We start from the raw sequence: 12,355 nt of genomic DNA, 5'->3' as shown, positions 1-12,355 counted from the left end.
AGGCGCGCATCTTCCCCAGCGGGACCTACCTGCCCAGCTGCCTGGAGAGCCAGCAAGCCATCCGCAACCAAGGTAAGGCGGCCGCCGCTGCGGTCCCCCCCCCCAGTGTTCCCTCTAAGCTGAGTTAGAGTGAGCTAGCTCACAGTTCGTTAGCCTCCGGCTCACTCATTTTTGTCTTCGCTCAGGAAGGATGTGGCTCCAGAGCAGTGTTCCCTCTAAGCTGAGTTAGTGTGAGCTAGATCACAGTTTTTTAGCCTCCGGCTCACTCATTTTTGTCTTAGCTCAGGAAGGAGGGCTCCAGAGCAGTGTTCCCTCTAAGCTGAGTTAGAGTGAGCTAACCCACAGTTCGTTAGCCTCCGGCTCACACATTTTTGTCTTAGCTCAGGAAGGAGGGCTCAGGAAGGAGGGCTCCAGAGCAGACTATGCAGTAGCCAAATCACTCGCTCACAACCAGTGTTCCCTCTTAGCTCAGGAAGGACGGCTTGGGAGCAAACTAACGTATGCAGCAGCCAAGTCGCTCGCTCACGACTTTAATGCCAGGAGCTCACCAAGTAGAATTTTTGTTCAGAAGACTCCACAGCTTAGAGGGAACTTTGCTCCAGAGCAGACTAATTTATGCAGTAGCCAGTAGCTCACACAATAGACGTTTTGCTCACAAGACTCCACAGCTTAGAGGGAGCATTGCCCCCCCCCCCCTTCAGACCGCCCGTCCCCCGTCGGACTGACACCGTCTGCAGGAACTGCCGAGCCATCGCTCTGCGGGGCTGCTCTTCTTAGTCGATTGCTGTATCGGTGACTGGAAATAGGTATGTGCAGATTGGGCCAAGCCTAACCAGGGCTTCGCGACCCAATACACGTGCAGCGCGACTCTCTCTGCCTGTTGACTCTGAACTAAAGTTCTGCTGAGTCCGCAGCCGCAAAGATTACAGCCTTACCCCGTCATCTGTGTGCAGAGAGGCTGCGATCGCAGGCGAAATAACGCTGTTTCAGTTCTCTTCAGCGAGCGTTTGCAAGGGGATTTTGCCACTTCGCACGGTAAAATCCAGTTGCAAAGTGCATTGAAAAGTGCATTGAAACCGCCCATACACACTAAACAACCCACTTGCACTCCACATTCAGGGCACCTTCCAAGTGGATTTTACTGTGGGAACTGGCAGAATCCAGTTGGAAACTGCAGTGAAAGTAGATTATTTCCTGTGTGTGCCCGCAGCCAGAAGTTACCCGGGATGGGAAGAGAAGCTGTCCCGGAGGAAATGAATTTGGGGGTGCAATTTAATACATGAATTCCAATTTAACTAATCTAGTTCAGATTAACTAGATTGTGGGTCGCTGCTTTCCGGTTTGGTCCTTGGTTAAGTAGCTTTAATAATTAGCATGATTTGAAAGACAAAAAAAAAGTTTAAGAATTCACTTGAAATGTGATATATTTAGATAGAAACATAAACGTCACTGAAGGCATTCCCGGTTGACCGAGTTTAGCGCGTTTTGACACGCAGGGAAATTGTTTTGGATTAAACGGGTTCTGGATGGGTAACTTTAAAATGCAATTAAGAACTCCGCCAAGACCATTCTGGAGTAAGAGGGTTGTAGATTGCCGATACCTCTTCTATAAATGCACTCCAGATTCAGGACAATCAATGAGTAGAATATTTGATGTTCCCTTCAGTTTATCAGCCTTTCACAGTAAGTTTTACTCATTCTGAATTTTTTTTAAAAATAGCTGAAGCAAAGACACCTTCAACGTTGTCCTTTCCCAGTTGATTGTTACCCTTATCATTTCAGAGGACCAGAGAGAAATTCAGAAAAAGGCTGAGGAGGGGGGAAGCCAAATGTCCCTAACAGCTTTATCCTAATCCTCCTGAATCAGTGGAATGCTTTATAATAAACTTATTTATTTATTTCTAAGGCGGCTGAGCCTGTTAAAGGCTGGGAACCGTGGTCAAACACACGCCCACTTTCCCTTTTCTAGTTGAACAGGTTGTATTGGTTCAGATGGGTAGCCGTGTTGATCTGAAACAACAGAAACAAAATCTGAGTCCAGTGGCACCTTTAAGACCAACAAAGTTTAATTCTGAGTATAAGCTTTGGTGTGCAATGCACTCTTCCTTCAGACCTCTCCCAACAATTTAAGATTAATTTCCAAGGAATCAGATTCCATAAATTACCGGGTCCAGTTGTTATACAATAAATTACTGCTAGTAGATTCTTCTACCAACCCATAGATAATGGAAATAAAAAATAATTGATGTCTAATTAATTATAGTCTGCAAATGTAAAAGAAACAGGCTGGTGAAGATACATAGTGTTGGACTGAATGCCTGATCTAATTATACCGAGAAGGTAACACTGTACAACATTTTAATGCTAAAACTAGCTCCTTGTGATTTATTATTGGGCCAGAGGATGTCTGAATAGGCATGCATCTCATACCACCAAATTTCGCAGGATCTGTACATCAAAGGCATGGGTTCAAAGATGCAGTTCCTTTAGGAAATACACTACTAATTGGTACCAGAAATGTAACATATTTATGTGGTAATAGATCTTGGTGAAATCAATGGAATTTACCCCTGCAAGATGTATGTAGAATCTATTATTCCTTCTGACAAGATTTTTCAAACTCAGTTAAATTACTGGACCTGGCACTTGGGACCTTTAAAACCTAAGGGTTGATTTAGAAGTGTTGCACAGATTTTGGTAAAAATGGTACCCAAACAAATATTATAGAATTCTCATTGGCTTATTTTGGGTTATGGATCTTCCTGATAATTGAATACTCCTCTGTTTCTGTCTGCACCGTCTATAAGGAGTAGGGAGAGAGATTACGAGAAACTAGAAATAAACTGATTTCTACTACTAAAATTCTCAGGTTCCTTCTTTATACTCTAGATGTGTCTGTATGAAGATGAAAATAATGTCATGTATGAAATCAGTGGATCCTTAGTACAGTTATACAGTCCAGTAGCACCATTCATTCCAGGGAGGCTGAAGCAGAAGAACTTGCAGGTGGATGGTTCCCGAACGGTGTCCTGATGTTTTCCTAGGCAATAACCTACTTCAGACCTCAATTAAGCCAATGTAGAAAATGAAGGGAACCATTTGTCGGCTTTAAAATATGATCCTGAAATTACAATGCAAAGCAACGGTGAAATAAAATTAGAAAGAAAATTAATTTAATTGATTTTCTCATACTGCAGTCACAGGACTTTATTTTCGAGGGGGAAAATACTTTCCAGCTATTCTAAAATGTTTTCCCCAAATTATTCCTTTAACAAGAAATCATTAGTTCTAATTTGACCAGTGCGATGTTTCATAATCTGAGATTTTATTTTCTCCAGTAGTGAAGACAACACTTCTCCAGAGTACACGAAGGAAACCCCTTTGATTATTTGGGGCAGCCGCTCAGTTTTTCTAATAATTGCCCCTCCCCCATTCCTCTTGCACCTGGGATTGTAGCATTTTTCTGACACATACTGTCCTGCTGGAACTCTGGTGTCTGGATACTTGGACAGGCAATTTATGAAGCAAATTAATATTCTGATATAATTTCACTAAATATATAAATCTACAGCATTTCTAGGGACTGGGGTGGGAACTGCCATAGTGACTGGGAAAAAGAAATCCGGTGGCATTTTAAAGACTAATAACATTGAACTGAATATGAACTTTCATGAATCACAGCTTACTTCTTTAGTTATGAAGAAATAAACTGTTGCTCAGGAAAGCTCATGTTTTTTAAAAAATGTTAGTCTTGAAGGAGCCATTGGACTTATGCTTTATTTTGCTACAATGGACTAACAAATCAACTTGAGTAATTTCAGTTGTTTTGATGTCACATGCCTTTCTTTGTTTGACACATTTCTCTTTGTATTTTTGTGCGCTTATAAATCTGTGATTTTTTTTGAGGAAAAGATTTTTAGATGAATGGTGAAGAATATATAGGCAAATAAGAACGTGTAGTACTTAAACAACAAAATGATAAATTCAAATGTTACCAAGAAAAAAAATGCTAGAAAAATAAGTGCCATTTATACAATGGATTTCCCCCTCATGAAATAGTATTTAGCCAGATTTCCTTGTGTTTTACAAAATTTCAATTCAGGGCTGTTTAAAACCACCAAGCAAAAGCGCTTTTTCCACAAGAGCTTTTTAAGTTGTTTGATTAGCACACTGTGGGAAGAAATAGTATAATTCCAAGACCCAACAATTTGTCAAAAGCTAGAATTCGTACTACACTGGTCCAGAATATTGGTACAAAACTATTTTCTTTGGTACTGCAGGTGTATCTGTATCTCAACAATTTGGGTTCAAAGGATCTGATATCTTAACGCTCCTCTGTGTTATTTCCCTGTTCTGACATAAAAGAAGAATAAAGCCCATCATCTTGATTTAAAAAAAAAAATGGAATGAGGGATCTGACACTGTGTGCCCTGGTTAGTCTTTTTTCCTGGTCGCCTTGAAGGATAGGTTGGTCCATGACCAGTGTTCCCTCTAAGCTGAGTTAGTGTGAGCCAGCTCATAGTTTCTCAGCCTCCGTCTCACACCTTTTTGTCACAGCTCAGGAGGGATGGCTCTAGAGCTAACTAACTTATGCAGGAGCCAAATTGCTCGCTCAGAACTTTAATGCCAGTGGCTCACCAGGTAGAATTTTTGCTCACAGGACTCCACAACTTAGAGGGAGCATTGTCCCTGACTCTTTTATATTAGACTTCCCGACATTCATATACCGGGAAGTAGGAACGAAGAGTAGGAGGGTTGTTAGCTGTCCTTATGGTGTCAAAGGAGTAATAGCAAGGAAGAGGTAAGGGGTGGGTAGTCCGAAACAAAAACAAACCAGCAGCTTCTTTGTAGCAGACCAAGCTATAAACGAATGAGGGGGAGGAGGAAAGAGGAAGAGCACTGATTTTGGGGCGCCTGGGAGGAATTTGGGAACGCTAGTAAACACTTTTTGGGGAATGAATATACTGTTCTTGCTTTGAATCTGTCAAGGCTGAATTTTAGGGTTAGGCAAGTTTTCCCACCGTGGGAAAGATGTTACCTTGGCAGTTTTGCCAAGTCTTTGGCACGGGAAACCCTCTTGCTTTGAACTTTCTATCTGCTTCTCCCCCTTCCCTGCTTTCAACCAGCTGGGCTCTTCTAACAACTGGATCCCTTTAGACGATTTGCCTTCCTCAACAGATGTCCAAATTTCAATTATTTTCGGCGCGTCTTAATCAGCCCAGCCTCCGATAAAATCCTAATTAAAGAGAGCAGGCTATCATGAGGATGATTCAGAACTCAGCCTTCTTATCGCATTCCTGAAGGTTTGGGTCAAACAACACCGGAAAATGTGGCCAAAACATCATTCTACTCGGAGGAGAATTTTGAAGGTCACCAAATATCTGCGTTAGGGCCAAGAGGAACTAAAGATCTGAAGTGTCAATGTTGCAAGACAGTTGAAAATGAAGAGGAGGCAAGAGGGGAGGGGAGGAGAGGAGGAAAGCTTTTGCTCTGCGGGTTATGAGCTGAGATAAGGAAGCCCAGAACAGCTATAGCGTGGAAGTGCAAGGGGTTGGGCACCGGCCTGTCATCGCTGTTAGCTGGCTGGGGAGAAAAAGGACTCTGCGCCCGAGGACGCGCCAAGCGCAGGCAACAGGCTTGGAGAGGCGCTTCCAGGCCTGTTGTATCATTTGCCAACTGCGGGGGTGGGGTGGGGGGGTTGCAGTCAATGCTCCCTCTATGCTGTGGAGTCTTGTGAGCAAAAATTCTACTTTGTGAGCTACCAGCATTAAAGTTGTGAGCAGGCAGGTGATTTGGCTACTGCATAAATTAGTTTGCTCTGGACCCATCCTTCCTTCCTGAGCGAAGACAAAAATGTGTGAACAGAAAGCTAAAAAACTGTGAGCTAGTTCACACTAACTCAGTTTAGAGGGAACACTGGTTGCAGTGTATGTTTGTTCCTTTCTCTGGAAAGAACTTGCAGCTTCAGTGATTTCTCTACCCAGGAGGGACCCAAGGCTTCACATAAAATCCTATTTTCGAGAGACACTAACTCCCGGATTAGAAAAATCTGCAGCCTAATTTATAACTCTGGATTAGAAAAGTCTGCAGCCTAATTTATAACTCTGAAAAATGTAGTGTTATGATTTAATCCCAGTTATATCCCAGTCCTGGACACATTACAACTAGGATCCAGTACATACTTACTTAAGAGTAAATTCCATCCATCACAATGAGCTTTATTTTCGAGGGAACCTTGCAAATGCCTAGGCTGCAGGCAAATTTATGTGCAACTACCTTCAAGTGGGCAGGTTTTAGGGTTCCTTACAATTAGGACTGGATTAACTATAAATTGCAATAGAAGTTGATTGCAATAGAAGTTGACTGGCTGTAATCCAAGTCTTAGTTTAAGAGGGTTATTATGGATGGGCTATAATAGTGGAATACACTTCAGGTATCTTAAACTGGACTCATCCATTTAAACCGTTTGCTATGGGATCCTAAAGGACATTAGACTGCAGCTCACCCATAGCGTTCCACTGAGGTATTGCCAGTGTCCTAAACGCTCCTAAACGCAGGTCCTTTGAGATTTCCGGTGTCCACAGTCACTGCAGCGGTTTAAAACTTTGCACCCAAGCATGTTTAACTCTGCAGAAAACACAGAGGCTAGCCAATTGCGTGTAGAGTCGGTGGTCTGAATTTAACTGAAGCCAAAGGGTCTGTGTCTCCCCCTAGTTCTGATTCTGGGGCTTGGAAACGTCGGCATAAATGCAACGGGGCTGATTTCCTCTGGAGATGCATTTAGCATCAGGATGTAAAGTGGTTTATATATCAAATGAACCGGACCGAGGGGTTTGTAGCGGCAGCTCTTGCGTTTTCAACGGGATTATTGTGAAACGGCCGGTTTCAGGAGTCAGGCAGGCGCTGCTGCTCGCTAGACCGTCTGCCATTCACACGGGACTCCAGTCCGGGCAATTGTACTGATTTCAACAGGACTCCGATCTGAAAGTTTTTGACCAGACAATGTCCTGTTGATTTCAATGGACTCCCCTTTCAAGTTAGGATGTCATCTTAACAAACATTTACTCTGGAGCAAGCCCATTTAAATCAACGAACGTTTTAAGTAAACGTGCTTAAGAACCCGTCGCAGGTAACGTGTTCCTCGAAACCAAGCCCGGTCCATTTCTTGTTTTAGCGGCTTGTGGATCGGGTTGAGTGAGGGTGGTCAGTAAATCGCTCACTAGTGTACTCTTGAAATTTTGATCCTGTGCTCCCCCCTCGCGGGAACTGGTTCCCCCCCATCCTAGACTGTGGTCTGAGATCAACCATCATCGTTTTCTTCTTGATCGCCATCTGCTGCCATAGAACGAGAGCTGCCCCTGGGCACCGAATGCGTCTGCGAAAGACAGTGTGGGCTGCCGCATTTTCTGTCTTTTTTTTAAAAGGCGAAACCTCTGGTTGTGAGACCCTGTCCCAAACCGAAATTCTCATAATTGCCTGCCGTTGCCCGCCTGAATGTGTTCGGAATGTTCTCTTGAAACGAGCGGATTTATAGGGTAACGGGATTTAAAGAAAATAGGTTTTGTAACGGAGAGCTGCCAGGGGAAAAAAATCAGCGCGTGTTGATTGGGAAAGGCAGGGCAGGTCTCAGAAGGGCTACGCCAAACATTCTTCGGTCTTGGGGTAAATGCTGATGAGCCGAGAAGCCTCAAAGATAATATTACTTTGTAATTACTTTTTAGCTGAAGTTGTTTAGCTGGCTCCAAGTAATTAATGAAAGTTGGTGTCTAAACGCCTGATTTACGATTAGGTGTCAACTTGGGGTCACCAGAGGCGATCCTTTCCCTTCTGAATTTGCTCCCTTAAAAAAAAAAGGCTGTTTATTATTGTTTGAGCCAGCAATTTTCACTTAAAGTAGGAGGTTATTTTTCATTTAATGCCCTGCTATTTTTATTGCAGATGCTTTAGAAAGTTAATCTTATAAAACTAGCGAGAAGCCAGAGAGAGATGGAGATTAAAGGGTAACCTTTAAACGTGAAATGGCAGACAGCTTTGCTCAGCAGATGGGAACTTTCTCTTAAATATGAGGAATAATGAATGAAAGGATTGCAGCAAAAACCTGCCCACCCTTTTCATGCATGGTGAAAAATCTTTGCTCTTAATTTCCCACCAAAGTAGGTAACTAGGGACAGAGAGCCCCAACATCCCTATAATTGTATTCTGTCCCAAATAGGCCAGGGTTTACTTCCAAATGGCCATACTTATGATGGCTTTACTATGGAAGTATATCATCATGAAATCCATGTTAAATGTGCTTAGGATGGCAGGTAGAGTCTCCCATTGCCTGAGTGCCAGTGGTTCTCAGAGAGACAGAGAGAAAAGCAACAGAACAAAGGTTGAGTCCAGTGGCACCTTTAAGGCCAACAAAGTTTAATTCCGGTTATAAGCTTTCATATGTACGCACATGTCATCAGACCAACTTGGCTACTCTGAGGGAAAAAAAGCAGTATCACCAACCATTTGTGCAAGTGAATTGAGGCACGGCATGAATTAAGTGGCTTAGTCTGCGCCTCTGGTTTTCACGGACCTTTAATACTAAATGAATCTCTTCAACAGCTCTATTCTTTTGTTTAGAGCTGAGGTGTGAATGTACAACATGGGTTAGGTTTTATGGCAAGGCAGGGTTGCTTTTCACCATCACTCAGAGTGCTGAAGTTATATGGTGGAGAGGGTGATGCAAGACTGGAGCTAGATGTGGGATTTGCTACAGTTGCACTATTTTGGTCCCTCCATGGGTTTATCTGGGTTCATTGTGATGGCTATCTCTTCTTGTGGAAAGGAGCCACCAGCTGCTGCAAAGAGCATAGGCTTCAACTTTTTGACGCCTGCCGGCCTGTTTGCCAGGGGGAAATGTTTTTTTCCAGGAAGCTGTTTCATGAGAAAGTTCAAGGCTAGGCGATTCAACTTCTGATTCCTGACTATGTTGTTCTCTTGGCAGGTTACGGCACAGTGGCGTTTGATGGAACTCCAAGTTATGGACATACTCCCTCTCACCATGCAGCACAGTTTACAAACCACTCTTTTAAACATGAGGACCCCATCAGCCAACAGACATCTCTAGGTAACTGCTCAAAGGCCTCTCTGTGCAATATGTCAGTGATCACTGAGGATTCTACACACACACACACGCCCCACAAAGTCCCCCCAAACCAGTTCACCCATGGGTTTTTATGACTGAAGGATAATACAAATACCAGTTAAATAATAAGCATCCTTAAGAAGAAAGTAGTATCCATATATATATAAACAAGAAGCTAAATGGATTAGTGAAATTGAAAATCATGACTGTGATGACAATTACCCTGCTCTTGTGAAATAGTACAGTCATTAAAACAAATGTATTTTGATTATATCTCAGAACTATGTAAAATACTGGAGAAGTTGTTGGGACTTCATATGGAATGTTTCCCTGAAGTCAGCAATCGTTCTGAAAAAGGTGTTTTAGACTGAAGTGTAAGTCCTGCCTAAGCAATAGACACCACAGGTGCTTGAACCAGAGCCAGTTTGGTGTGGTGGTTAAGTGCACAGACTCTAATCTGGGAGAACCGGGTTTGATTCCCCACTCCTCCACTTGCACCTGCTGGATGACCTTGGGCAAGCCGTAGTTCTGATAAGAGCTGTTCTTGAAAGAGCAGTTTCTGTCAAGAGCTCTCTCAGCCCCACCTACCTCACAGGGTGTCTATTGTGGGGAGGGGAGGGGAAAGGAGTTTATAAGCTGCTCTGAAACTCCTTTTGGTAGTGAAGGGCGGGGTATAAATCCAATCTCTTCTTCTTCTTCTACTCAGGGCACATTATAGGTATACACACTCAGCACACCCACTGCAATCAATGGGTATCAGAATGCTTAACTTTGGAAGGATTACTTTATGCATTTATGTTGCACACTTCAGGTGTTTAAAGGACTTCACATACAGTGCTCCAGTAACCCTTGGTGTAACACTTACTGAAGTACGGTAAAGGAGGATAGAATTACAACCTCTGTTTTACAAATGAGAAGCAGAGAAATAAAAGCTTGCCTCAGGCCAGGGAGCCATGGCCAAGTGAGATCTGAACCAAAGATGTTTGACAGATACAGCTGTCATTTTTGACTGCACGCTTGTTAAAACGAAAAATCAGCCACCAGTTTTACATTTTGTCAAACAGTAAAGCAGTTTTCAGAAGAACTGGGGATCAGTCTCTACCTCTGATATAAATAACTTTTGAAAATGAAAGTAACTATTGCTTGAAAAGGACTAAGTCTCTTCCCTGGGGTTTCTGATGACACTTTAAAATTCAGCATCAGGTCACCATGTTTCAGGGTAGTGAATTTCTCTGTGATTTGTCTACAGGTGACCAACAGTATTCGGTGCCTCCCCCAGTCTATGGCTGCCACACTCCCACAGATAGCCAGGCCTTACTCCTGAGGACCCCATACAACAGGTGCGAAGGCTTCTTGTTAACTTTATTGTAGTCTCCTAATTCTCTTGTCTTTGTGTACATTCCACATCCCAGATATTGGCAAAACAGCTTTGCTGGTGGTGCAAAGTACTCTGAAGTTAAATTGCTATCCTCTTCTTTTTCCTCTTCCTTTTCACCTTTTCCTGACCTTATTTATGTAAGAGCAAGTATTCATCTTCCAGGAATAGGAAGAATATCTAACTTTATCACATCTTCTAATTCTCTTTAGGAGAATCTAAAATACAAATAACAGCAAATACTAAAAGCAAAGACAGAAAATCCTGTGTTATTCCATCATGTGCATTGTTTCTGAAAACAAAGGAACTGTGGTATTAATTTTATCAATTTCTATGAATTGCAAAGGTATGGCTAGCATGACTTGTTGCTGCTCTAAATATCATGGGCCTTATTCCAGAATGGACCTCTGGTAAACAGCAATTCAAAGGTTTTTGTGATTGTGGGTCTCCTCATTGTACAGTAGGGGTTACTTGCTATAATCAGACAATCAATCCACTAAATTGTAAAGGATTGTCACTGATACAAGATGGCAGTTGGTCTTCTAATTGTGTTTGATCTTAACTACCTATCACAATGCCAGGAATAATTGAGTTTGCCATGCTTTCCACAATGGTTATTTTCAATAAAGATCACAGAAATGTCTAACGGTGAAGTTCCTTAGAATTTCCTTCTAACTAATAGCTCAATCTTTCTTTCAGAGTCAAGTTTAAAGACAAGTTGATTTTTTTAAAAAATTAAGCTCCTCACTGGGTTTAATGGCGCCAATCTGGTTTGAGACACAATATTCCTTGGTTGAACTGTAGATCTTCTGTCAGTGAGATGGAAAATTGCGGATGTAATTAATTTGTTCATTAATAATCTAAGGCTTCAATTAAGGGGTTTATTCCTTGGTTTTTCTCCACTTTGGTCCGTGGCAGTTTCAAAAGTTGATCTCACTGATAAATAGGGGGAAAGGGAGTGATCGGGTGTGTTTTTTTCCATGAAAACAGAATGACAGAATAGAATACTAGTACTTGAAAATGTCAGGGCATCTCTTAAATAGATAACATTCTGGAATTCTGAGGCTTTAAAAATGAATCAACATAAACAGCCTTTTCTGGAGATTAATACCAACTGGGACAAACTTGCAAATCCAAGAGGGGACAGACTACTCTTTTAAATCTGTATTCCACAGTGCTGGATTATGAGAGGAAGGAATTTTATTCTTTTTTTCACAGCACTTTGAGTAAGCAAGGGTACTTTTAAAGTCCTCAGTTGCAATATACACATGCATAGGCATGCACACTGAAAACCAATAGAATCCTTGTTGTTTATTCCAGAAGGATGCAGAATGCATCTGCTTAAATTGTTCTCACTAAAATTCTGATATGTTCATCAATGGTCATTCATTATTTCACCTATAGGGAACAGCGGCTGAGAATGAGGAATGGGTTACAAATCCTAATTTGTTTAGTGTGGCGGGAACACATGTTTCAAACCAACGCTATAAATGCTGTTGTCATTTTCTTTGATATGGTGGTAGAGAGACTGTGTGTAAGGGGGAGAAGAGCACCTTTTAGTTTATTTTGAGTTTGTTTAGGAGCCAGAACAAAATCATCCTCCCCCCTCTCCCCACCTTTTCTTCAACTTTTGGTGAACTTGGAACCAATCCCATGTCTGGGGAGCTGCTAAGAAACATGTGCATACAAAAACAATGAGCTTGTACAAAGGGAAACTGCACAGGCTTGGTTATATCATTGTTGATTAATCAATTCTGGACAGCAAAAATATTGTGTCACTCAGTTCCAAAAGCCTTTTTGCTAGCAAACCTGCCTAGCCTTCAAGGAAATTAGGTGATGTGGTAATAAAAGAAGTAAAGACT

The 12,355-nt window shown here is 42.2% G+C and overlaps 1 protein-coding gene across 1 annotated transcript in view; it reads left to right on the top strand.

Moving 5' to 3' along the window:
* WT1 (Wilms tumor 1) overlaps positions 1-12,355 on the top strand; it is a 65,402-nt gene that overhangs the window by 2,122 nt on the left and 50,925 nt on the right. Inside the window, exons 2-4 of the mRNA XM_015409637.1 lie at positions 3-72; positions 8,978-9,100; positions 10,368-10,458. Of these exons, the coding sequence (XP_015265123.1) occupies positions 3-72; positions 8,978-9,100; positions 10,368-10,458 (284 nt within the window). The remainder of the gene's footprint in view (positions 1-2; positions 73-8,977; positions 9,101-10,367; positions 10,459-12,355) is intronic.

The sequence above is a fragment of the Gekko japonicus genome, unplaced genomic scaffold (genome assembly GCF_001447785.1).
Source record: "Gekko japonicus isolate JY-2015 unplaced genomic scaffold, Gekko_japonicus_V1.1 scaffold113, whole genome shotgun sequence".
NCBI classification, from domain to species: domain Eukaryota; kingdom Metazoa; phylum Chordata; class Lepidosauria; order Squamata; family Gekkonidae; genus Gekko; species Gekko japonicus.
Note: the sequence above shows the minus strand (reverse complement) of the source record. Positions and strands in the feature narration are given on the sequence as shown.